At 39.7% G+C, this 27,233-nt stretch overlaps 1 protein-coding gene across 8 annotated transcripts in view; it reads left to right on the forward strand.

The window, feature by feature from the left end:
- Positions 1-27,233, forward strand: part of RBMS3 (RNA binding motif single stranded interacting protein 3) — an 809,718-nt gene that overhangs the window by 625,949 nt on the left and 156,536 nt on the right. For all 8 annotated transcript variants that reach the window (XM_061395722.1, XM_061395721.1, XM_061395718.1 and 5 more), the window contains exon 7: positions 18,133-18,239. In XM_061395722.1, coding sequence (XP_061251706.1) covers positions 18,133-18,239 — 107 coding nt within the window. The remainder of the gene's footprint in view (positions 1-18,132; positions 18,240-27,233) is intronic.

Below are 27,233 nucleotides of genomic sequence, written 5' to 3' on the forward strand. Positions count from 1 at the left end.
AGGGCATTTTACTCCTGCCTTTTCTCTTGAAACGTGTTCCTCTTACATCGCTCCAAAACATTCTCCTTTCCTTCATTTATGTCTTTGCCTAGATCTTTCCAGATTCCTGTATCTAAGATACATCTCCCTTTTCTGTCACCCTCTGCCCCTTGAATTGCCTTGGCTATTTCTTTTTTTAGTATGTATCACGAATGAAGTAAGGCATATACACGTGCTTGCTCGGTCGCTCTCTCTCCCGACTATAATAAAATATCTGTGATGGCAGGAACTTTGTTCACTGGCTTAGTTCTGTAGAAGCTAGCATAATACCTGGCATATAGTAAGTGCTCAGTACATAATTGCTGAATGAATGAAACTTCTCCCCTTACTGTTGAAAATGACTGTGATCCTTCAGACTGTGATAATAGTGATGAGAAATGTGGAAGAGATACAGGAAGCAATGCAGAGTGAATTGTAGACTATCAAAGACTTGAGAATAAATCTTGGACATTTATTAGCTGTGGCCAGTTATCCAATTTGCTTAAACTTGCTACCTTTAGCTCAAAATTATTTTATCTCAAAAACAGATTTATTTTGAGGACTAAATGTGATATTGCACTAAAGCATATAGCACAATATTAAACACAAGAAGCTTCATTTCAAAACTGATAACCATATAATTCACCCTACAAATGCTCATCTATTCTTTAGATCCTACTACTACTACTACTACTACTACTACTAAGTCTCTTCAGTCGTGTCCGACTCTGTGCGACCCCATAGACGGCAGCCCACCAGGCTCCCCCATCCCTGGGATTCTCCAGGCAAGAACACTGGAGTGGGTTGCCATTTCCTTCTCCAATGCATCAAAGTGAAAAATGAAAGGGAAGTCGCTCAGTCATGTCTGACTCTTAGCGACCCCATGGACTGCAGCCTACCAGGCTCCTCTGTCCATGGGATTCTCCAGGCAAGAGTATTGGAGTGGGGTGCCATTGCCTTCTCCGTTAGATCCTACAGCTTTAATCAAATCTTAAATTACAATTTACTTTCTTTTCATTTTATTCTGTCAACAGGAGAATGTTCTGATATATTTATTCTCAGTATATTTTGGAAAATCAGGAGGTTCACTCTTCTGACCATCTAAAACCAGTGTTCTCAGAACCAGCTTCTCATATGAGGAAACAGGGCTTTGATTTTATTTTATTTAAAAGTTTTTATTTATTTATTTATCAGCTGCACCATGTGGCATGCAGGATCTTAGTTCCCCTACCAGGGATTGAACCCCAACTTCCTATAGTGGAAGTGTGGAGTCTTAACCACTGGACTGCCAGGGAAGTCCCATGATTTTAGATATGACCCCCTTCAGATGACTTCCTCTCTACTTTTTGGAAGGCCCTGGGGCATTAGCCAAATAAGATCAGAAATTGAGATAGCCTATACTAAGGCATGAACAGTTTACCAGACCTACTAAGAGACACGTTTAATTCCATTCCCATCAAGGCAGGAAAACAGATATTAGCTTGACATTAGCTACCTCTTTTTAAAGAGCATCCAAAGTGGAAAATGAAAAAAATATTAGTACTTTTTCCTTCATATATTTTGACAAATTGGACAGGGCTAGCGTGGGCTGCATCTACAAGAGTGAAACAAAGCAGAGCGTTTTATAGTAATTCAGCACATTGAGGTCTTTTCCCAAAGTCAGCCCTGGTAATACAGATCATAATCTATATGAAAAGAAAGCTCTCCTTTTTATCACTTTAAGTTTCAGGGTCTGAAATAGAATCTTTGAACTCTCAATACTTCTGAAATTCATCACTGTGATGCCTGCAGCTTGGGGTCTATTTTCAATTAACAATACTATTTCTATGGTAGGAACAAGAGAGGCCAGGGAAATGGCTCTAAAAGTCATGCTTTTTATGTGTGCACCAAAGATTTTAATAACACCTCACATTTGTTTTGTATGCTTCATGGCTCATAAAAGCTATTTCTCTGCCTATCTTACATATTTGTCACACACTAACTCCCATTCATTCATTCAGCTAATACTTAATCTGTGCTGCTATATGCCAGGTTTAGGGTTAAGTACTGAATGTACTTGATGAAAGTGAAAGAGGAGAGTGAAAAAGTTGGCTCAAAACTCAACATTCAGAAAACTAAGATCATGGCATCTGGTCCCATCACTTCATGGGAAATAGATGGAGAAACAGTGGAAACAGTGTCAGACTTTATTTGGGGGGGCTCCAAAATCACTGCAGATGGTGATTGCGGCCATGAAATTAAAAGACACTTACTCCTTGGAAGGAAAGTTATGACCAACCTGGACAGCATATTAAAAAGCAGAGACGTTACTTTGCCAACAAAGGTCTGTCTAGTCAAGGCTATGGTTTTTCCAGTGGTCATGTATGGATGTGAGAGTTGGACTGTGAAGAAAGCTGAGCACTGAAGAATTAACGCTTTTGAACTGTGGTGTTGAAGACTCTTAAGAGTCTCTTGGACTGCAAGGAGATCCAACCAGTCCATTCTAAAGGACATTAGTCCTGGTTGTTCATTGGAAGGACTGATGCTGAAGCTGAAACTTCAATACTTTGGCCACCTCATGTGAAGAGTTGACTCATTAGAAAAGACTCTGATGCTGGAAGGCATTGAGGGCAGGAGGAGAAGGGGACAACAGAGGATGAGATGGCTGGATAGCATCGCGGACTCGATGCACATGAGTTTGAGTGAACTCCTGAAGTTGGTGATGGACAGGGAGGCCTGGTGTGCTGCAATTCATGGGGTCGCAAAGAGTCAGACATGACTGAGCAACTGAACTGAACTGAACTGCATGTAAAGTCATGTGATCCCACAAGTCAGGGGGCAGCCACAATTTAAAGTAAGTTCCAGGAAGTGTAAGCAGTTAGTCCAAGATTTAATAACAAGTAAATGGTAAAATGGTAAAATAGAGATGTGAAAGTAAATTCATAATCAGCAAAGTAGTCATATACATCATACCTCCCCAACTGTCCTCAGTTTGCGAATTATGTCGATTGTAGGGTTTTTTCCTTTCAGGAAAGCTTTTATATGTTCCTGGTTGGTGACCACTGCTACATGGTTTTATTTAATCACTATGTCCTGAAAATACACAGTGTGTTCAATATTTACTGATTCTGATTGTTTTTAAGTTAAAAAAGAACATATTACCAATCTGCAGTTGCTAAGGGTAGACAAATTTGCAGTGATCCTTAGGAAACGGGGAAAAGGCTTCAATACCTACTATAGATTCAAAAAAGACTTCTTTGCAGACTTATTGAATACCGAATATTGTTGCTATTCAGTTGCTAAGTTGTGTCCAACTCTTTGTAACCCCATGGACTGTAGCATGTCAGGCTTCCCTGTCCTTCACTGTCTCCCAGGGTTTGCTCAGACTTATGTCCACTGAGTCAGTGATGCCATCCAACCATCTCATCATCGCCTTCTCCTGCTGTCAATCCTTCCCAGCATCAGGGTCTTTTCTAATGAGTTAGCTCTTTGCATCAAGTGGCCAAGATATTGGAGCTTCAGCTTCAGTCCTTCCAATGAATATTCAGAGCTTATTTGCATTAGGATTGACAGGTTTGATCTCCTTGCTGTCCAAGGGACTTTCAAGAGTCCAACACCACAGTTCAAAAGCATCAATTCTTTGATGCTCAGCTTTCTTTATGGTCCAGCTCTTACATCCATACATGACTACTGGAAAAACCATAGCTTTGACTATAAGGACCTTTGTTGGCAAAGTAATGTCTCTGCTTTTTAATATGCTGTCTAGGTTTGTCATAGCTTTTCTTCAAGGAGCAAGTATCTTTTAATTTCATGGCTGCAATGACTTTCTACAGTGATTTTCGAGCCCAAGAAAATAAAGTCTGTCACTATTTCCACTTTTTATCCATCTATTTGCAGTGAAGTGATGGAACTGGATGCTATGACCTTAGTTTTTTGTATGTTGAGTTTTAAGCCAGTTTTTTCACTATCTTCTTTCACCTTCATAAAGAGGCTCTTTAGTTCCTCTTCAGTTTCTGCCATTAGGGTGGTGTCATCTGCTTATGTGAGGTTATTGACATTTCTCCCAGCAGTCTTGATTCCAGCTTGAGCTTCATCCAGTCCAGCATTTTGCATTATGTCCTCTGCATTTAATTTAAATAAGCGGGGTGACAGTATACAGCCTTGATGTACTCCTTTCCCAATTTTGAACTAGCCTATTGTTCCATGTCCAATTCTAACAGTTGCTTCTTGACCTGCATACAGGTTTCTCAGGAGGCAGATAAGGTGGTCTGGTATTCCCATCTCTTGAAGAATTTTCAGTTTGTTTTGATCTGCACAATCAAAGGCTTTAGTGTAGTCAATGAAGCAGAAGTAGATGTTTTTCTGGAATTCCCTTGCTTTTTCTAAGATCTAACTGATGTAGACAATTTGATCTCTAGTTCCTCTGCCTTTTCTAAATCCAGCTTGAAGTTCTTGGTTCAAGTACTATTGAAGCCTAGCTTGAGGGATTTTGAGCCTTACCTTGCCAGCATGTGAAATAAGTGCAATTGTGTGGTAGTTTGAATATATTTTGGCAGTGCCCTTCTTTGGTTTTGGAATGAAAACTGGCCTTTTCCAGTCCTGTGGCCATTGCTGAGTTTTCCAAATGTTGGCATTTTGAGTGCAGCACTTTAACAGCATCATTTTTAAGGATTTGAAATAGCTCAGCTGGAATTCGATCACTTCCACTAGCTTTGTTCGTAGTAATACTTCCCAAGGCCCACTTGTCTTCACACTCCAGGATGTCTGGCTCTAGGTGAGTGATCACACCATTGTGATTATCTGGGTCATGAAGATCTGTTTGTATAGTTCTTCAGTGTATTCTTCCCACCTCTTCTTAATATCTTCTGCTTCTGTTAGGTCCATACCATTTCTGTCCTTTACTGTGCCCAACTTTGCATGAAATGTTCCCTTGGTGTCTCCAATGTTTTAAAGAGATCTTTAGTCTTTCCCATTCTATCATTTTCCTCTGTTTCTTTGCATTGTTCACTTAGGAAGGCTTTCTTCTCTTTCCTTGCTCTTCTCTAGGACTCTGCATTCAGTAGGGTATCTTTCCTTTTTCCTTTGCCTTTCGCTTCTCTTATTTTCTCAGCTATTTGTAAAGCTTCCTCAGACAACCGTTTTGCCTTCTTGCATTTCTTTTTCTTTGGAATGGTTTTGGTCACCACCTGCTGTACAGTGTTACAAACCTCCATCCATATAAGTAAGAAATTTAGAGACTCTTTTCAGGTGAAAGTATTTTAGAAACTGAATTGAAGTACAGACTTAGCTTATTCACCTGAGTGGATGCAGAACGGTCCTCTGTGCTTTGTTGTTGTCAAGTCATGGACAGTTTTCTAGGTGTCCTCTACTCTATAACAAAAAATAGGCATGCATACTAAAATTGTGTGTGTGCATATGTGTGTCTATGTGTGATCAACTTTTTGCTAGTGTGCATGTGCTCAATCGTGTCCAACTGTTCTCAACCCCATAAACTATAGCCTACCAGGGTCCTCTGTCCATGGAATTTTCGACTTATGTTCCAGAACTACATTATGCTTGGGGGGAAAAAAGATGAATATTACAGGGACCATACCTTCAAGAGGCTTTTAATTTAGTAGAGAAAAACATGTATACCTGAACAAACAGGTGTTTTGCACATGCCAAGTTAGATGTCTGTATTGCAGAGCACGCAAGAAGAGATTGGAATTGACTTGTGATATTTTTAATTACTTGTTTAATGTCTGCTTTTATATCAGAAAGAAAATTCAGGGCTAGTTTTCTAGTAAGGGCTAGAACTGTGTCCATTTTATTCCCTTTTAAAGTTTTTCATAGCTAGCACAGTACTTGGTAGACAGCACTTATGAAAACGAAAGTAAAGTCACTCAGTCTTGTTCAACTCTTTGCAACCCTTTGAACTGTAGCCCACCAGACTGCTCCATCCATGGGATTTTCCAGGCAAGAATACTGGAGTGGGTTGCCAAGATCCAATAATGGATTTTGGGTTGTCTTCTCCAAGGGATCTTCCCAACCCGGGGATCAAACTCAGGTCTCCTGCATTTATATTTCAAATTAACTTTGAAAGAATTTCAGGCAATGTTGAATGAATACATCAAATGAATATATTAAAACATTAATGTAAGGTCTCTCTATGGGAAGTTGGGGTGGGGGGGACATGGGAAAAGAGGTCAGAAAAGAGTCTATGAAAATAGTTAAGTGAGGACAATGGGAAGCCAGTCAGGACCTAAGGATCATTAGGGGCAAATCTAGGAAGGTGTTAAACGTCTCTGCCCTTTTTGAGTAGTCCTGCCTAAACGTGGGAATATTGATGTGTATATCTGGATCATGAATTTGAATGGCATTTTGTGCTAGGGAGTTTGGACTTTATCCTATAAGTGAACATGTGGAGCATTAACATGATAAAATTTGCTTCTTAGGAAGATCCATAGGCAATTGAAATCCATATAAAATACCTTTAATATCCAGTCCCAAAGGAAGAATTGATACCTACCTAAGAAATATGAATTTGGAAGAGTTCCCCAACATTCCCCTGGTGTAGTCTAGCCCTAAACTGTTGTGTCACTTGGCTTCTATAGCAAGAACAAATGGATCTTCTATTTTAGAGCCATCTTATACATTGTGTTTACACTCAAGTCTTCCGTAAGGGGGACTGACTCCATAGATAGATTTGTCCATAGATGTTTACAGCACATATGGTCTTTAAAATGTCTTTCAAGAACTCAGTTTCTTGTGTCTCAGTTAAAGTTATTTAGTATGAATCAGTAAGTGATTCAAGCAACATGAAAGCACTCTTCAGATTGTCACAGTTTCGGTTCCTTGAATCTTAAATTAGAAAAAGCTCAATCCCAAGGCACTTCCCCTGTAAATCCTTCTCCCACTGAAGGGAAGTTCTCCTTAGCTGACACATCATCCCTGTTAACTAATTCCTACACAATGGCAGAAAGTAAAGAGGAACTAAAAAGCCTCTTGATGAAAGTGAAAGTGGAGAGTAAAAAAGTTGGCTTAAAGCTCAACATTCAGAAAATGAAGATCATGGCATCTGGTCCCATCACTTCATGGGAAATAGATGGGGAACTAGTGGAAACAGTGTCAGACTTTATTTTTTGGGGCTCCAAAATCACTGCAGATGGTGATGGCAGCCATGAAATTAAAAGACGCTTACTCCTTGGAAGGAAAGTTATGACTAACTGAGATAGCATATTGAAAAGCAGAGACATTACTTTGCCAACAAAGGTCTGTCTAGTCAAGGCTATGGTTTTTCCTGTGGTCATGTATGGATGTGAGAGTTGGACTGTGAAGAAGGCTGAGTGCCGAAGAATTGATGCTTTTGAACTGTGGTGTTGGAGAAGACTCTTGAGAGTCCCTTGGACTGCAAGGAGGTCCAACCAGTCCATTCTGAAGGAGATCAGCCCTGGGTGTTCTTTGGAAGGAATGATGCTAAAGCTGAAACTCCAGTACTTTGGCCACCTCATGCAAAGAGTTGACTCATTGGAAAAGACTCTGATGCTGGGAGGGATTGGGGGCAGGAGGAGAAGGGGACGACAGAGGATGAGATGATGGCTGGATGGCATCACTGACTCGATGGACATGAGTCTGAGTGAACTCCGGGAGTTGGTGATGGACAGGGAGGCCTGGCGTGCTGCGATTCATGGGGTTGCAGAGTTAGACACGACTGAGCTACTGAACTGAACTGACGCTCACTTAAAAGGAAAAGATTGTGTTCTCACACTTAAATCCATTAGAACTTCATTAATAAAAGGAATCTAAAGAAGTTATCTTAACTATCTGTCTGTATGTACTTAATAATTTGATCAGCAGATAATGAAATGTGTTCTACTCTCAGACAATTTGTTAGGCCACTGGGGTAGATGCCAGGCAAAGGTGAATCTGACCCAGCTCCTGACTCCAATCAAATCAAATTCTCCTAATAGTGGAGAAGAACATAGATGTGCATTATGGAAATTTAATGAGATTTAGCTGGTCCCCTATTGATAGACATTTATAAATTATGGTAGGTGATAATTATGCTACAACAGCAAGCAGCATTTCAAAAGGATGATATGTGCTGATATAGAAAGTTCTTCATATATAATTAAACAAATAATAAAACACACATTCTGAGCAAGAGTATCCCCTTTGGAATTAAAAAGAGCCAGACAGATGGAAGATAGATTAGTAGATAAATATTTATGCATTTTTTTCTGGAAATAGGAGGGGGGAGTTGAGAAGAGGTCTTTTTATTTTTAACCTTTGTGTAATTTGAATTTACTAAATAAAATGTCCTTCTTTGGTTTATGTCCTTCTTTGGTTTAATATCAAAGGGATATCTGCACTATAAGGTTATAGCTGTTTATTTTTCTCCGTTGTGCCTCTTTTAAATAAAAAGTGCCATGTTCCATAGAGTATGGAGTAATTTATGAAGATTGAATGTAGTATGCAAAGAGCTCTACCGGGGCAAGTACAGCACCGTGGAAGTATAAGGAGTTAGAGGGGAGGAAGACAAGACCCAATATGATCTATCTTGGTCAATCAATAAGATTGTCTTATTTTTAAGACTCTTCCTCTTAGAAACATGCTCCTTGATGTCTTGCCTTCTACCTACAAGAGTTTATCCTATCTATTGTTGGATAGGCGAGTCAGCCAGTTGCAGATAAGTCAGTTGGTGCTTTTTGGGAGTGCCAGTGTTTTCTGTGCCCTCCTTGTCGTCACTCGGCTCAGATAAGGTTTCAGTCACATCCCCATAGAAGGAACCTAACCCTCAGCGTGTACTTTGTGTCTCGTCCATTTGAAATGTTAACTTTCTCTGTGATGTTATTCCCCTTATAGGGTGTGCTTTCTAAGCATAAGCTTTTTCTATATGGAAAGAATTATAGGAGAAGTGTTACAAAGAATAAAAAAAAGTACATTTTTGTTTGTTTCCTTTTTTAACTTTTAAAAATTTCTATTTGAAATATAGTTGATTTATAATTGTTAATTTTTGCTGTACAACAAAGTGATTCAGTTATACATATATATTTTTTCATATTCTTTTCCTTATGGTTTATCACAAGATACTGGATATATTTCTCTGTGCTATACAGTAGGATCTTGCTTTTTTTTAACTATCCTAATATAATAGTTTATGTCTGTTACTCCAGACCTCCCACTCCATACCTTCTCCAGTACCCTCCCCCTTGGCAACCAAAAGATTGTTTTAGTTTTTTTTTATATTTATTTTATTTTAGTGTTTTAATTGCTGATAATTCCCTCCCCCATTCTCATTCTTTTTCCATATTCTTTCCCATTATGGTTTATCATAATATATTAAATATAGTTCACTCTATTCTACAGTAGGACCTTGGTTATCCATCCTAATATAACAGTTTATATCTTGAATCAGAGAGATGAACTTGAGATATTTACTCAGCCATAATATGATTTATCGAAAACAGCATCTCTCCTTTTTTTTCCTAGACAAACAACTATTCCACTTTTGTTGTTACTCTGGAGCATTTTCCTTTTCTGTAAGACTGTTTCCCATAATAGAGAATTATATTTGTAACTAAAAGTGAAAATGTTAGTTGCTCAGTCGTGTCTAACTCTTTGCAACCCCGTGGACTGTAGCCCACCAGGCTCCTCTGTCTACGGGATTATCCTGGCAAGAATACTGGAGTGGGTTGCCATTTCATTCTCCAAGGTATCTTACTGACTCAGGGATCAAACCCTGGTCTCTTGCATTGCAGCAGATTCTTCACCATCTGAGCCACCAGGAATATAAGCACTAATCTGTTACTGATAAAATTGAGAAAGTACATGCAAATTACTCTTTCTCTAAGTATTATTAACTTTTATTAGTTTCCACAATTTTACATTTATTTGCTCACTTTGGCCTAAATGACAGGAGTACACATGTGTCTGACATTTGTAAATATTACCCATATAATTGGTTTATTCTGTTAAATTCAGTTCAGTCACTCAACTCTTTGCGACCCCATGGACTGTAACACGCCAGGCTTCCCTGTCCATCACCAACTCCCAGAGCTTGCTCAAACTGATGTCCATTGAGTCAGTGATGCCATCTAACCATCTCATCCTCTGTCATCTCCTTTTCCTCCTGCCTTCAGTCTTTCTCAGGATCAGGGTCTTTTCCAATGAGTCAGTTCTTCGCATCAGGTGGCCAAAGAATTGTTCTGTTAAAGTAAGCTGTCATTACAGTGGCAGCATAAATCATTCTAGCAGATATCACTGGGTGCTTGATCTTCTAACCTGTGCTCAGAGAACCATAGTAATCTTGCCTTAGTGAATGTCTAGTCTTTTTGCTCCATCCCCAAGTTATGGGTCAATCACAATAACTGCCTAAAACTCATTTCCATTTACCCCGATGGTAAGGAAAGTAGAAAATAAGTAGTTGGAGACAGTGTTTGATTAGAAATTCAGAATACATGGTTCTGGATGTGATATTTCCATCCCCTACCACAAATTAGCTGTCAATTCATCAAACTTGTATTTTCCTGATTGGCAAAATAAAACGTTGAAATTAAATACATTTTAAGATCAGATGACTGATAGTGGCTATGGCACTTCCAGGATGGAAGTTTATTTCAGCTGTCCAAATAACTGTACCACACTTACTATATTAATAGTATATATTAAACATACTTAAATGGTAAACAAGCTGCTAGGAGTTGTAAGGAAATGTAACCAAATAGTTCACTTTGTCATCTGCAAAAGACTTTCTAACTCCAAAGTATAATAATTCTGTGTTGTAACCTTCGGGCAATTTTTGCCGTATCAATTATACTCTATATTTGGTACTTATATAGCTGTATGCTGTGCTCAGTCGCTCAGTCGTGTCCGATTCTTTGCCATCCCACAGACTCCTCTGTCCACAGAATCTCCAGGTAAGAATACTGGAGTGAGTGCCATTTCCTCCTCCAGGGGATCTTCCTGACCCAGGGATCGAACCCACATCTCTTGCAGCTCCTACGTTGGCAGGCGAATATTTTTACCACTGTGCCACACACATACATTTAGTGTATTATGTTTATCCTTATAAAGGATGTGTGGAAGAAAAGTAGCAAATTCTTTGTAGACAAATCATAGGAATTCGCCCTGCAAAATTTCCTAGATATGTCAGTAAGTATATAAATAAATAAGGACATGGGTTATAACATAGAGTTAGAACCACACTTATATCCATAATTTGTTTGTTTTTGGCTGTGCTACATCTTCATTGCTGCTCTCGGGCTTCTATAGTTGAGGTGAGAGGGCTCTAAAGTATGGGCTCAGTAGTTGCAGTTCACGGACTTAGCTGCCCCATGGCACGTGGGATCTTCCCAGACCAGGGATTGAATCTTGTCACCTTCATTGTCGGGTGAATTCTTGACCACTGGGCCACCAGTGAAGTCCTTTATATCCATAATTTGTACATCATTATTTATCCAGTCTCAGTACAGGCTACTTGTGTCTGCATATGAAGGAGTTAGGGACACTGGTCATGTAGAAGACAGCAGGAAGATTAAAGATGGGAGAATTGCATTAAGGGCTGAAAGTTCAAATATTGGGTTGGCCAGCATGTTCTTTTGATTTTTTTTTTTTTTTCCTGTAAGATGGGAAAATGTGAACAAAATTTTTGGCCAACCCAATCCATTCTTGTGTCAGCTTAAAGAAAACCACACAACATAAGTGTGTGGTTTAATATAAACTTTTATTCAGGGACCTTGCTGAGGACTGTAACCTGAGAGACAGCTCAATAGCTCTGAGAGAACTTTTCCAAAAAGGCAGTGGGAAAACCATCTTCTATATAGATTTTTGGCTGGAAATACATGCAATCAAGCCTACATCTCAGTAAGAGATTACTGCACAAAGTCACAAAGAACGGACTATGAATGTATATGTGTGTGTATATATATATATATGTATATATGAATGTTGCCCTGAACATCACAGGGATAGTTTGCTTCAAATAAAATGAATTCATATCTATACCTGAAAAAAAACGATGGTTTCTAGATTAAAATTGTATCATAATAATCTTAGTTCTTTTTACAATATATATTTATTTCTTTGGCTCTGTCATGTCTTTAGTGGTATGCAGAATCTTTAGTTGCAGCATGTGCGGGTCTAGTTCCCTGACCAGCGATGGAACCCAGGTCCATCGGGAGCACAAATTTTTGGCCACTGGACCACCAGAGAAGTCCCTTTATATTAGTTCTTGAAAAAAAGAATTTTTTTAATCTCCTCCCTGTACTCTCAAACTCACCTTTCAATCAAGAAGCTGCCCGTGGGGGCCAGATCCTCATTAGAAAGCCCAAGCCAGACAGTGACGTGACTCAAACCATCAATGCAGTTGCGTACCATGCCAAACCTGATTCTGATCAGCACTTCTGCACACAGCATATCACCTGTGAGGACTTGTCTAATCATCGCCCAGAAAGCGTTTGGCAGGGCCAAGTCTGGACGGCTCCTTCCAGCTGGTTTATAGAGTGTGTGATGTCCTTTGAGTTGCTCCCTTTTGACAACTGAACTTGCACAGTGTGATAACCTAGTGATTGCACTGTTTTCATCAGTCACAGTTTTACAAATAGGTAGAATCATTCATCGGAGAAGGTGATGGCACCCCACTCCAATACTCTTGCCTGGAGGATCCCATGGACGGAGAAACCTGGTGAGCTGCAGTCCATGGGGTCTCAAAGAGTCGGACACGACTGAGCGACTTCCCTTTCCCTTTCCCTTTCAATAAGCTGCTTCTGTTGTCATTAACATACTCTCAATTCAACTCTTCCCACTCCTTTTTTTACCTGAAGACTTACACTCTCTCTGAGGTGAGACGCTTTTAAATTTAACATTTAAAACACCAGAATCAGTTCTAATGAGGTGGATGAAACTGGAGCCTATTATACAGAGTGAAGTAAGCCAGAAGGAAAAACATCAATACAGTATACTAACGCATATATATGGAATTTAGAAAGATGGTAACAATAACCCTGTGTACGAGACAGCAAAAGAGACACTGATGTATAGAACAGTCTTATGGACTCTGTGGGAGAGGGAGAGGGTGGGAAGATTTGGGAGAATGACATTGAAACATGTAAAATATCATGTAAGAAACGAGTTGCCAGTCCAGGTTCGATGCACGATACTGGATGCTTGGGGCTAGTGCACTGGGACGACCCAGAGGGATGGTATGGGGAGAGAGGAGGGAGGAGGGTTCAGGATGGGGAACACATGTATACTGTGATGGATTCATTTTGATATTTGGCAAAACTAATACAATTATGTAAAGTTTAAAAATAAAATAAAATTTAAATAAATAAATAAATAAAAAATAAAACACCAGAATTGTAATTTAGGTAATAAAGAGATATTTTTTTAAAAGCCTGACCACAAACCCAATATAAATACTAGAAGTGTTTATATAAACTGCATGCTAAAAATTAAAAATCCTCATCTTCCTTGAGAGACAGCAGGAATTCTGCTATTATTAGTCATACATATTAGCTAAAGCATATGTCCATATCTACTTATAGGATACAATGTTAGCAACATTTTTAGTGAATCAAAATTGAAGGTGTGTTAAGTTTTAAGTAAAAATCAATATATAGTGTTTTACATTAACTTTACTAAGCAAAATACTTGTTGTTGGTTTGTTTGCTTAAAATACAATAGCAAATCCTGTAAACCATTAGATTATTTTATCAGTTTATGCATCCAATGTTTTATGTTTAATACAAAGTTTGAAAGACTTGAAATACTCCACTAAGCAAGCAAATTGTAATTACTCCTTCATAATTACCATGCAACTTTATTGCCATGCATTGTTATAATTATATTTTAAATTCCCCCCATTTATATGAGAAACCATAATGTCTTCTGGCACATTGCAATCTGTGGCTTATAACTGCATCTCACTTCCACAAAGGCCTTTTCTCCATTTAGCGTCTATTTTAACTACTGTTAAAAGAGACTAAACAAAATTAATTGGCATCGTAATACTGCAGTAAGGAAATTGTAGATAATATATTTCTCAGCTCCTGAAATCATTTCATTATTCAGAGGATTCGTGCTTGGCCTCTGAGATCTATTCCTCCTCCCTTAAGGAGTCAGTCATCATCACATCAGTGCTTCTCAAACTTCAGTGTGTACAGAAATCACCTTGGGATCCGGTGCAAACACAGATTTTAATTCAGTGTACTTGGGAAAGGGCCCCTGACTCTGCATCTCTAATAGGCTCCCATGCTCTGATACCATTACTGCCGGTCCTTGGCCAACACTTTGAAAAGTAGCACCATCAAGTATCTTGTAAATCTATGTGCAAGATGCTGTTAACAACTTTCTCACACACACGCAAATACACACACAAATTTCACTCAGACCTTTACTCTAATCACTTCCCACCTTCCAGCCTGGAATTTGTTACTGTTAAAAGACTTAACACAAACAGAAACTGTTACCAAACTCAGTTTTGGCTGTTTGTTGCTATAAAGCCAATACTTGAGAAGCAAGTGTTGGCATGTAAGGTAAGGTTAGTTTATTCAGCAAGCCGGCACCTGGGGAGAAGTCAGACTCATGTCCCGGGATTCTGCTCAGCCATGAAAGTTTTCTGTTTTCATTTCTTGGATACTTATTCATTTATCTGTTTGGCTGCACCAGGTCGGAGGTGTGGCATGCAGGGTCTTGCTTGCGGCTCACAAACTCCTGGTTGCAGCACGTGGGAGCTAGATCCTGACCAGGGATTGCACCTGGGCCCCTCCATTAGGAGTTCCAGATCTTAGCCATTGGACCACCAGGGAAGTCCCATGAAAAATGTTAAAGAAATTGAAAGTTAATCTCTGTTAATCATTTGGGGAAGGGGTCAAAGTCTTTGTTATCTTCCACTGTGCATAGGCGGTTTTCTGATTGGTTGGTGATGAGATAATAGGGTGGTATCCAGGGATTTTGTGCCCAGTCTGAAGTTACCACCCTCTACCTGCATGGGGGCCTTAGTTCCTACAGAAGAACTGGAGATATGTTATCATCTATATTGCTTATGGTGAAACTAGGAGCCTGCCCCAGGATGGAAGTTCTGTTGTTTCTTGGCTGTTCCTCCCTTGTCTTCATATTGCCCCCCTTCTCTGATTAGCAACTGTTTGGACCTGTCCTTTGGATCTCAGGGAAGGTCAAGGAGCTGGAATGAAACCTATGTCCTACAAACAAGAAGTAGGGGACAGGAAAAGGATTTGTATCTAGTAGGGCCCCACAGGGTCCCACGCAGTTTCAAAATGTCATTCAATCTGTGAAAAAATTTGCCGAGTAAGCCCTAGGTAATTACACTGTGAAGTGACATGGCTTCCAGAAGAATATGACATTTGAACTACATTTTGAAGGTTGCTTCATAATTTGCCAGACAAGTAGAGGGGCCAAGGTAGGGGGAGCCTGGAAAGGAAATTTCAGGCAGGAGAAAAAAGCATTTATAGGCTAGGGATCTGTAAACCCCTGGGGGAGGGGAGGAGACTGCTGAAAGGTAAGATTAAGGACACAGATTCTTATCTTCCAGTTGAGGAGTTTGGATGTTTATATCACAGGTGTTTAGAAATCACATGAGGACTAGAAGATTATATAAATCTGATTAATATAATTTACTAATGTTTTCTCTTCCGCTCTCAATAAAATGATCCCTTGGGAAACTAACAGAATGACATGCCTACAATTCAAAGATAATATTATGGATATTCCATCTTATTTTAATGACACTTTTGAACACTTGTTTCTGGGGTTTTATTTCTTTAATTCATTTAGTAAATCATTGTAGCCCTATCTTCTTTTCCATGAAAATCTGCTTCAAATTACTGAAATGACAGCAGATGTTTCAGCTTAGTAATGTCAATAAATACAAGTAGGTCATTGTCAGCATCCACAGCCTAACACTCTATGAAGATCCTCGAATATCAGGGTGGCTAAGACTTCGAGACTCTAGGATACTGTAAAACATCATTTGCAAAGATATCTCTGTTAGGGCTTCCCTTGTAACTCAGTCAGTAAAGAATCTGCCTGCAATGCAGGAGACCTGTGTTCGATTCCTGGGTTGGGAAGATCCCTTGGAGAAGGAAAATGGCAACCCACTCCAGCCAGTATTCTTGCCTGGAGAATCCCATGGACAGAGGAGCCTGGCAGGCTATAGTCCATGGGGTCGCAAAGAGTCGGACACGACTTAGTGATTAAACCACCCCCGCCTCTGTTGAAAGCTAAGGAGGTCTCACTCTGTGACTTTTTAAACTTCCCTTAGTGATAAAATATTTTTTTTGAAAGTTCTCTTTTCAATAATGGTAAACTTAAAGATAGGTTGAAAATCCAGAATCTTCTGGTCTGTCTATCTTTGGTCCTTGTCTAGCTAGATTATTGTTGTGTGTATGTTAATCACTCAGTGGCATCTGACTCTTTGCGACCCCATGGACTGTAGCCCACCAGGCTCCTCTGTCCATGGGATTCTCCAGGCAAAAACACTCGACTGGGTTGCCATTTGCTTCTCTAGGGGACCTTCCCGGCCCAGGGATCCAACCTGGGTCTCCTGTATTGCAGGTGAATTCTTTACCACTGTGCCACCTACATGTCCTGGTTATTGTTATCTGGTAGTATATGCTTCAAGGATGCATCTGCAAAATTGTTTCTTCTAGTGAGTAAAAGAAATCTTAAGTTGATTGCGTATTCAGGTTTTTCTTTTCCTGCAGTGCTGCTCCCCAATACCTTACCTTCCAAAGTTTCACCAATAAAAGGAACTTTTAAATGTACACACACACACACACACACACACACATATATATGAGCTTCCCTGGTAGATCAGTGGTAAAGAATCCACCTGCCAATGCAGGAGATGCAGGCTCAATCCCAGGTCAGAACGATCCCCCGGAGAAGGAAAGAGTCATCCACTGCAGTATTCTTACCTGGGAAATCCCATGGTCAGAGGATCCTGGCAGGCTCCAGTCCATGGGGTTGCAAAAGAGGCAGACACGACTTAGTGACTAAGCAACAACACACACATATATAGTCAGAGAGGAAAATAATTTTCTCTACCCCTTTGAGATATTGACTGAGACAACCCCTGTACTAAAAGGCAACTTAACAAGAGAAAAACAAACAGAAGTTTAATAATATGTATGCTTCCTATATCAGAGAAGGTGATGGCACCCCACTCCAGTACTCTTGCCTGGAAAATCCCATGGATGGAGGAGCCTGGTAGGCTGCAGTCCATGGGGTCATGAAGAGTCAGACACGACTGAGCGACTTCACTTTCACTTTTCACTTTCATGCATTGGAGAAGGAAATGGCAACCCACTCCAGTGTTCTTGCCTGGAGAATCCCAGGGACGGGGAGCCTGGTGGGCTGCCGTCTGTGGGGTCGCACAGAGTCAGACACGACTGAAGCGACTTAGCAGCAGCAGCAGCATGCTTCCTCTATACATGGCAGATACTCAAAAACTGAGTATATCAGTCAGCAGTGCTGCATGGTAAAAGGCAGGGATACAGAGGAGAGCAAAGAATTAGTCCCACATGAGGGAGGTCACAAATTGGGCAGCATCCCAGCCAGCAGAGAGACAGGAGCTCCCAGGAGCTGTACAAAATGAAAACTGGAAGACATTCTAGCAAAAAGTGGATGGGTTCTGGACAAGTCACTGTCTTTAAAGGGAAGGCAGGAGTCTACCAGGCAGGTGACCTCTGAGTGTTGACCAAGTCATTTCTGATTGACTGGTTTCAGATTCCACCTCTCAGAGAGGCTGAAACTGTACTTAAGTCTGTTCAGTGACAAAGGGTTTAGCATAAGTGACTCCATTTGGGGCTTGTTGTCTTGTTTTTAACACCATCCTGATCAGAAGGGGTTGGTTCTTGTCTTCTTACTCTACCTCTAAGGCAAGTGCACATTCTGCTTAAACTGATTATTTTTCAACAATATTTGTTATATTCTTTGATGGTCTGCCAGTACTTTTTTGAAGCCCAGTTAGTTAGAACAGCGGCCAACAGAGTTGAAACTAAAAGGGGGCCAAATAGCTCTCCAGAAGCAAAAAAGACTTCAAAAGATATGCATTACAAAGCACTACTGTGACTCACATAATCACTTATTTTAAAGGGGATTTGCTAATGTAAAATTGGTTTCTTATCTTCCCAGCCCCTAGTGAGCCATTACTGTGCAAATTCGCTGATGGAGGACAAAAGAAGCGACAGAATCAAAGTAAATACACCCAGAATGGAAGGCCTTGGCCCAGGGAAGGAGAGGTGAGTCCTGACTGACCCTTGCTCAGAAACATGGCCACAGACATCCCTCAGAAGGCTGGCAAGACAGACATACGGGGCCATGAAGAAACCAGGTCCCGTAGAAAACCAGATGGCTTCACAGGGGGCAAATGAGCAGACCTATATTGATTCAAGCAGAACATGATTAGTGAAGGAGAATAGGACTTCCAGACTGACCCTAGTTCTGCACTGTCGTTAAATCCTCTTTCAACAAATGTGAAACCAATAGACATCAGTAGTTCCTGAAAGACTTAGCCACAAAGAATTGCTCCATAATTGTGTCATAGTTGTAAAATAAGGGTATGATTACTTAAGGAAATACTTTCAGTGATATCAACAGTGAGAGTTACATATTTGTGTTTGAAAGAAAACGAAGTTGGATTTATTTCATCCTACCATTAAGATGTTCTAGTTTTATTTATACATGTACTTAGAGCATGCCCAAATGTTCATACATGTGAGGACCTGTTTTTTATATGTACACATCAACATAAAATGTGACATTTTCTGTCGGTCAAGGAGAAAGAAAAGCTGGTACATACAGGGTTCTACTTTTCACAACAAGGAGAAGAGCATTCAACAGTTAATTACCCATCTAGTCTCCTAACACAAAACAGGAGAAAAGCAAGCTTATGGCTCCAATGCCACTTGGGGATGATTCCCTTTGGTTATTTTTGTTATAAGAAGACAAGGAGAATGTGTCGGGGCTTCTAAGAGGTCTTTTTCTTCTTTGTGAAATAGAATGGAGTTGTTTGAATGCCTTGAATAAATGCCACTTTATACTAAGCCCATCATTTCAACAGAAGAGCTTTATTTAGTATTTCTATTCAAAGCGTCTACTTCATCCGTTTAGGTGACATCCTACTTGGTGCAGCGTTTTGCACTTTCAATACTGAGATTACAGTTGTAAGGAAAGAAAAGAGGCGAGTTTTTTTACTCAGCAAAAACTTTAGCCGCTTTTCAGTTTCTAAAACTGTAGTCTGTTTTGAGTATTTCCATGTAGATCTCAAAGCCCCTGGTAAAGCAGGTAGCTAGGTTCAGATACTATGCAATCTGTAATTCATTACCTTAAAAAGAGAATGGCCATGGAGCACTTGAAGCTAATAAAAAGCGGGGGGTGGGGGGGGTGGTTCAGTACTTTAATTTGAGAAAGACAGTCTATGCTGTGTCAAAAGAGAAGAGGCGGGGTGTGGCCATGTGCTTTTAGTGGGCAGTTTGTGATCAGCAGGTAGCCCCGCTGCTCCCAGAAGACAGCGGATCTATGATAGCGTTTTTTCACATTGGTCCCGTGTCAATCATCCATGGTCTCGAAGGACTCATTTGATCTTTCAAAATTTACTTGAGTCAAATGCTTGCTGATTAGAGATTTCTGGATCACAGACCATAACCCCAAAGCATCAATTTTTAACTAGATAACTTAGCACTGATGACTGGAATTACAGTTCCTGTATTATTACATTTACTGAATAGATGGCAGTCGTGGCAGGACTCCTCACTTGAGTCTACACTTCTTAGAAACCAAACCAATAAACGTAAAAGAAATATAAACAAAGAACCCTCTCTGCTACTCTGTACAGAATCCAGGGCACTGGGTTCAGACATGACAAAGACCACATGTGCTGTGATTGCCAGGGAAGCATTGTGGGGTCAAGTTTAGGATCCAGAGCACTTATAATTTAAATGTAGGTTTTAAAGGTATATTCCTAATATTCATTTTCTAAAGTTGTTTTTTAAGAGCTATAGGTCTTCTTGTTGAATGTGGGAATCAAGGACCATCATAAATATATCTGTGATGAATAGAAGCATATTCCAAGTATGTAGAGACATTCAGATGCAAGAAATCAGAAAAAAAAATGGCATGAACTAAAAGTACACTTATCAGATATTTTGGTTTTGAGATAAGTGTTTTAATTTTTATACCATGACTATGGTCTTAGAAGTAGATACACCAAAAATATTGGGTTACTCTGCCCATTATTATGTTAATATGTATTTTTTCTTGTATTTCCCCTTGGCATTGTACTTGCTAGAGTAAAAGACGTGTGTATGTAAGTATGGTGTGTAAGGTATGACATCACGCAAGTTAATCCTGTGTAAGCAATATTTAACCATTTCTTAGAAAGCCGTCCATTCTAATTATTGTATTTCATTGTTTCTAAGACACACATTTTTGTTGTTGTTTTCCATGTTTTAAAGCTGCTGAAAGCTCTCATTAGACCTTATTGTAGTATTACAAAACAGTTGCATCTGCTCCTGTTAGTCACCTGGGGGGCACTACCTGCATTCTCTGCTTTCGGTCTTTGACCACATAGATGGTATCAACTGAAAGTCTAACCAAAGCAAGGATGTGGGTCAGATTCTTGGGGGAGATTTTTTTTTATTTGCTTCCTTCCCTCATCCAGATTGAGACATGCATCTTCCCTTGAAGTCCATTTCTGGTGGGCAGTTTTGTTTCTCATTTGTCTTGTAGCCCTTGTAGTCTCCAGCTTTATAAGGAGATCATTTTGGGTGTTTGTTTCTGCTTGTTTGTGTTATTGTGTAAAATAATGGTTGCCTTAGAATCGACCTGCAAAGAGAGAGAACCCAGGGAGACCTGGGTCCAATCCCTGGGTTGGGAAGACCCCCTGGAGAAGGGAATGGATACCCACTCCAGTCTTCTTGCCTGGAGAAGTGGACAGAGCCATGGACAGAGGAGCAGAGTCAGACGCAACTGAACAACTAACGTTAACACTAGATAAAATTAAAAAATTATAATGTAGGTCCTGATTTTTGAGGCCCTGAGATCATAGTGCAGATTGAGGCTGCTGTTTACTTGTCCTGTCTGTACAGTCAGGTAAAAAATGACAGTGTGAGAAGGATTTCTGAGCCAATGCTTCAAACGCAAAACCAGTGGATTGCAAGGAACTTCAAAGTGCCTTAAACATGACAATTGATAGGCTAATTAAACTTTTCATTTATGATTTAAAGCTGTTTTATTCTGGGTGGCATTTTGATAACAGTTATTTTGGCGTAGTTTGATGAAATGCTAATACTGAACCCATCATACACATTAATTAATGTAAATTAGCCAGGTTTTGAAATATAGGTACATGCTGGTGGACCTATTTTTGCATAAGTGAAAAACACTGAAATATTTGAAAGTTATGAACTAACCTCTCAAGTGACACCCAAAGCTGGAGCAGAAGGGTCGGGAGTGGGGCTGTGAGCCTTCTCTTTCCAAGGGCTCAAACGGTCTTACCATTTTCTAACACTGATTTCACTTTATTTATTTGTGGCTGCACGGGGTCTTTGCTGCTGCACATGGGCTTTGTCTAGTTGCAGTGCTTGGGCTTCTTGTGGGCGCTGCTCTTGTTGCAGAGCACGGGCTCCAGAGGGTGGGCCCAGGAGTCGTGGCGTGCAGTCTTAGTTGGCCTGCAGCATGTGGGATCTTCCTGGACCGAGGATTGAACCCCTGTCCCCCTCCATTGGCAGCAGACTCTTAACTATTGAACCAAAAGGACCACCATAACAAATAGGTGATCAGTGATCTCTGATATGATTATTGTGATTGTTTTGGGGCACCATGAACCGTGCCCACATAAGACAGTGAACTTAATCTATAAATATGTGTGTTCAGGCTGCTCCACTGACCAGCCATTTCCCTGTCTGTGTCCTCTCCTGGGGCCTCCCTGTTCCCTTAGACACAGCAACACTGAAATTAGGCCAATTAACGGCCTCTATGTGTTCAAGCATCCCATGTCCCTCACTTTAAATCAAAAGCTAGAAAAAAAAAATTAAGTTTAATGAGGAAGGCATATTTAAAGCCCAGAGAAGTGGAAAGTTAGACCTTTTGTGCCAAACAGTTAGCCAAGTATTGACCACAAAGGGAAAATTCTTGAAGGAAATTGTAGTGCTACTTCAGTGAACACATGGATGACGAAACACATGAAAAGCAACCTGTCTTATTGCTCACATGCAGAAAGTTTTAGTAGAATGGATAGAAGATCAAGCCAGACACAACATTCCCTTAGGCCAATACCTAACCCAGAGCCAGGCCCTAACTCTCCTCAGTTCTAAGAAGACTGAGAGAGGTGAGGAAGCTGCAGAAGAAAAGTCTAAAGTAAGCATAGGCTGGTTCATGATGCTAGTTTAAAGAAAAAAAGAAGAAGCTGTCTCTGGCTGAGATAATTCATGAATATTGCTGCACTAAACAACAGATTTTCAGTGTAGACACAACAGTCTGCTATTGGAAGAGGCTGCCGTCTAGGACTTTTCATAGCTGGAGAAGAGAAGTTAGTTCCTAGCTTCAGAGGACAGGCTGACTCTCTCTTGTTAGGGGCTAATGAAGCTGGTAACATGGAGTTGAAGCCAAAGTATCCAAGGCTGGATACTACAGACGTGATGGAGACATACAGACAGATTCCCTACCCTCTGGTAACCTAAAATGGCAAAGTAGGAGATTCAAAGTAGAATCGAATATCATTTAGTGTTTCAGAAATAAAACCACTCACTGTAACTGGCTTCATACTTATAAACAGGTTAAGAAAACCAAAGCCAAATAACAACAAAAACAAACAAAAAATAACAAGAACAGTAGTCACTAGAGTATCAACTCACATCTGTCTTGTTGCTAACCATTAACTATTTGTTTGATTGACTGACTATTTTTTCAGGGTAAGTAGCTGAGCAAATGATTTGTATGCATTTAAATACCCCATATCTCCCCAGAGTTGGAAAGCTCTACCTTGTCACCTGTCTAGCGGATGCATCCACGTCCTTGGATGTTGGGTGGCTCAGAGAGAATAAAGTTAAGAGAAGTAACTGAAGCTTTGGAGTGTTATTTAACAAAATTTCAGTCCCTCTGTAACATACCCATTTAAAATAACAACTCTTCCTAAATTTTAGGGAATCATGGGTGTCAACATCTGTGATGTGCTCAGAATTGTTTGCTTTAGATCATAATTTACCAGGCATAATACTTGAGTGACTAAAGGGCCAAGCTCTGGCCCTCTCAAGCTGAGTGACGTCTCTGTTCCCCCATCAGTAGAAAGAGATTGGTTGACAGCACACCCTTGGTGAATGGGAGGATTAAATGAGGTGTTGAAGGTACGGTAGTGGGCACAGTGTCTGGCAACTTGTACTTACTCAAGTATTAGCTACTATTAAACTACCATAATATCATCACTCACACAACTCAGGGCTGTTTAACCGGAAAGCCTCACTATGCATTTCACATGGCTTGACTGTGTCAATCCTTAATTTCCAGTTTTATGCTACATCTATTTATTTCCCAAATATTATTATTGTTAATGATGTAACATGTTTGAAAGAAAATCTACTGTTCATATCACTTTCCAGCTGAATTTTTGACTTAAAAATATATCCTCAAACAAGTAGAAATGAATTTGACTTTGACCAATATTGTTAATGTTTCATAAGATCATATTCACAATCATTATTTGCATTCAAGAATTATTTAGCACTGAAGCGTTACATGGTTTTCAGATTTCTAGCCAATTTTCTCTTGAAGTTCATGTAATCAAAAAAGCCAAGAGCTGGCAAGGGGAGGGGACTTGGATGGAGAAGATGAAAGAAAAATGCAAAAGTAAAAGGCAAGCATGAACCCTTGCTGGATACCAAGGAGAAGACTGAGCTACTGAGAACTGATGGATAATATGGTTGGTGTTTTTAAAGGGAAAGAGGATAAATTATTAACCGACCTATTCTGCCAAATAATGGCAGTTATGAATGTTTATGCAACCTCTGTGGTTATGAAGAGTACATGCTCAAGTACTTTCCAGTATCTTTCAAAACTATTATCTTCAAAAGAAGAAGCATTCTGATACCACGTAGGTGACTTTCTGGATTTAACAAAGAATTAGGGGACTTCCCTGGTGGTACAGTGGCTAAACCTTCAAGCTCCCAATGCAGGGGGCCCGGGTTTGATCCCTGGGAACTGGGTCCCATATGTCACAGCTAAGACCCAGTGCAGCCAAGTAAATAAATATTTAATTTGAAAAAACAAAGAATTAGGAAGCAGGAATTTTCTTGCATATTCTACAGGCTTCATAGTGCTAAATGTAAATAATCTTTAGGTTTCTATACCCTAATCTGTTTCAAGGGTGAGGTTACCAAATTCTTCTATGTAAGGACTTTTTAGAGTCCTTATAAGTAGTGGTATTAACTTACAAAATTTCCTTTTGTTTAGTGAAACACTCAGACTCATGAAATAATCAACAAAGAAAGATACAATTTGTGGGCTCCAAATGTGTATATTTATCCCACTTACTAAAATGTATTTGCTACCCAGCATCAGTATTCCCAGTGCTGTCATGGTCATTTTTTAAAAAAATATTTATTTTATCTGTGTGGTTGCACCGGGTCTTAGCCACAGCATGTGTGATCATTGATCTTCATTGCAGCATGCAGGAATCTTGAACTGTGACATGTGAACACTTCAGTGCAGCACGTGGGATCTCATTCCCTGAACAGGGGTCAAACCCAGGCTGCCGGCACTGGGAGCACTGAATCTCAGGAACTGGACCACCAGGGAAGTCCCCTTTCTTAGTCATTTCAATTCGTGCAGAACAACGAAAAGTTTGAGTCACCAAATACGCGCTCCCAGCTGAGGCTGAACACGTGACACTTTGCCTTCTTGTTTCAGTTCTTATACTATTTAAATAGTGTCCTTATTTAGGGCTACATTTTTTTTTAACTTTTAAGTTTGTATTGGGGTATAGCCAATTAACAATGTTGTGATAGTTTCAGATGGACAGCAAAAGGTCTCAGCCATACATACACATGTATCAATTCTCCCCCGAACTCCCCTCCCATCCAGGCTACCAAATAACATTGCATGGAGTTCCATGTGCTATACAGTAGGTCCTTGTTGGTTATCCATTTTAAATACAGCAGTGTGTATATATTCGTTCCAAACTCCCTAACTATCCCTTCCCTCCCCCATCCTTCCCCCCAAAATCATAAGTGCATTCTCTAAGTCTGTGAGTCTGCTTCTGTTTAGTAAGTTCATTTGTGTATATTTTTTTAGATTCCACGTATAAGGGATGTCATATGCTCTCTCTCCTTCTCTGCCTTGCTTCACTTGGTATGGTAACCTCTAAGTCCATGCACGTTGCTGCAAATGGCATTATTTCATTCTTTTTAACGACTGAGTAATATTCCATTGTATATATGTACGGCTTCTTCTTTATCCATTCGTCTGTCAGTGGACATTTAGGTTGCTTCTCTGTCTTGGCTACTGTTAACAGTGCAGCAGTGAGCATTGGGGTACGTGTATCCTTTCAGATCATGCTTTTCTCCTGATATATACTCAGAAGTGAGATTGCAGGGTCATATAGTAGCTCTACTTTTAGCTTTTTAAGGAAACTTCATCCTGTTTTCCACAGTGGCTATACCAATTGACATTCCCACCAACAATGTAGAAGGGTTTCCTTTCCCCACACCCCCTCTAGCATTTATTGTTTGGGGGCTTTTTGATGATAGCCATTTTGACTGGTGTGAAATGATATCTCATTGTAGTTTTGATGTGCATTTCTCTAATAATTATAAATGTTGATCTTTTCATGTGTCTCTTTGCCATCTGTATGTCTTCTATGGAGAAATGTTTATTCAGGTCTTCTCCCCATTTTTTGAGTGGGTTGTTTGTTTTGATGCTATTGAGCATCATGAGCTGTTTGTAAATTTTGGAGATTAATATTTGTCTGTCATATTATTGGCAAATATTGTCTCCCAATCTGTTGGTTGTCTTTTTGTTTTATTTATTGTTTCTTTTGCATTGCAAAAGCTTTTGGATTTATTTATTTATTTTGAGGCTAATTACATTACAATATTGTAGAGGGTTTTGCCATACATTGACATGAATCAGCCATGGGTGTACTTGTGTTCCCCATCCTGAAGCCCCCTCCCACCTCCCTCCCTCTCCATCCCATCCCTCTGGGTTGTCCCAGTACACCGTCCTTGAGTGCCCTGTTTCATGCATTGAACTTGGACTGGTGATCTGTTTCACATACAGTAATATACATATTTCAATGCTCCCATTTGTTTATTTTTGTTTTTGTTTCCATTATTCTAGCAGATGGTCGAAAAAGATATTGCTGCAATTTATGTCAGAGAGTGTTTTACCTTTGTTTTCCTCTAAGATTTTTATAGTGTTCAATCTCACATTTAGGCCTTTAATCCATTTTGAGCTTATTTTTGTGTATGGTGTAAAGAATGGTCTAATTTCATTTTTTACATGGAGCTGTCCAGTATTCCCAGCACCATTTGTTGAAGAGACTGTCTTCCCAGCATTGTGTAATCTTGCATGGTTTGTCATAATTTAACTGATGATAGGTGCATGGATTTATTTCTGCGTTTCTATCCTATTTCACTGATCTGTATTTCAATTTTTGTTCAAGTACAATACTTTTTTGATGTCTATAGCTTTGTAGTATAGTCTGAAGTCAAGGAGCCTGATTCCTCCAGCTCTGCCTTTCTTTCTCAAGATTGTTTTGGCTATTTGGGGGTTTTTGTGTCTCCATACAAATTTTAAGGTTTTTGTTTTAGTTCTGTGAAAAAACATGCCATCAGTAATTTGATAGAGATTGTATTGACTCTGTACTTTGCATTGGTAGTATAGTCATTTTGACAATATTGATTCTTGCAATCCACGAACATGGTATATCTTTTCATCTGTTTCTGTCTTCTTTGATTTCTTTCACCAGTGTCTTATAGTTTTCACAGTACCAGTTTTTGTCTCCTTTGGTAGGTTTATTCAGAGGTATTTTATTGTTTTTGATATGATGGTAAGCAGAATTGTTCCTTGAATTTCTTTTTCTAATCTTTCATTGTTAGTGTATAGAAATGCAACAGATTTCTATTAATTTTGTAACCTGCAACTTTATCAGACTCAATGATGAGTTCTAGGAGTTTTCTGGTAGTGTCTTTAGGATCTTCTGTGTATAGTATTATGTCATCTGCAAACAGTAACACTTAAAC

This window comes from Bos javanicus, chromosome 22 (assembly GCF_032452875.1).
Source record: "Bos javanicus breed banteng chromosome 22, ARS-OSU_banteng_1.0, whole genome shotgun sequence".
Classification (NCBI taxonomy): domain Eukaryota; kingdom Metazoa; phylum Chordata; class Mammalia; order Artiodactyla; family Bovidae; genus Bos; species Bos javanicus.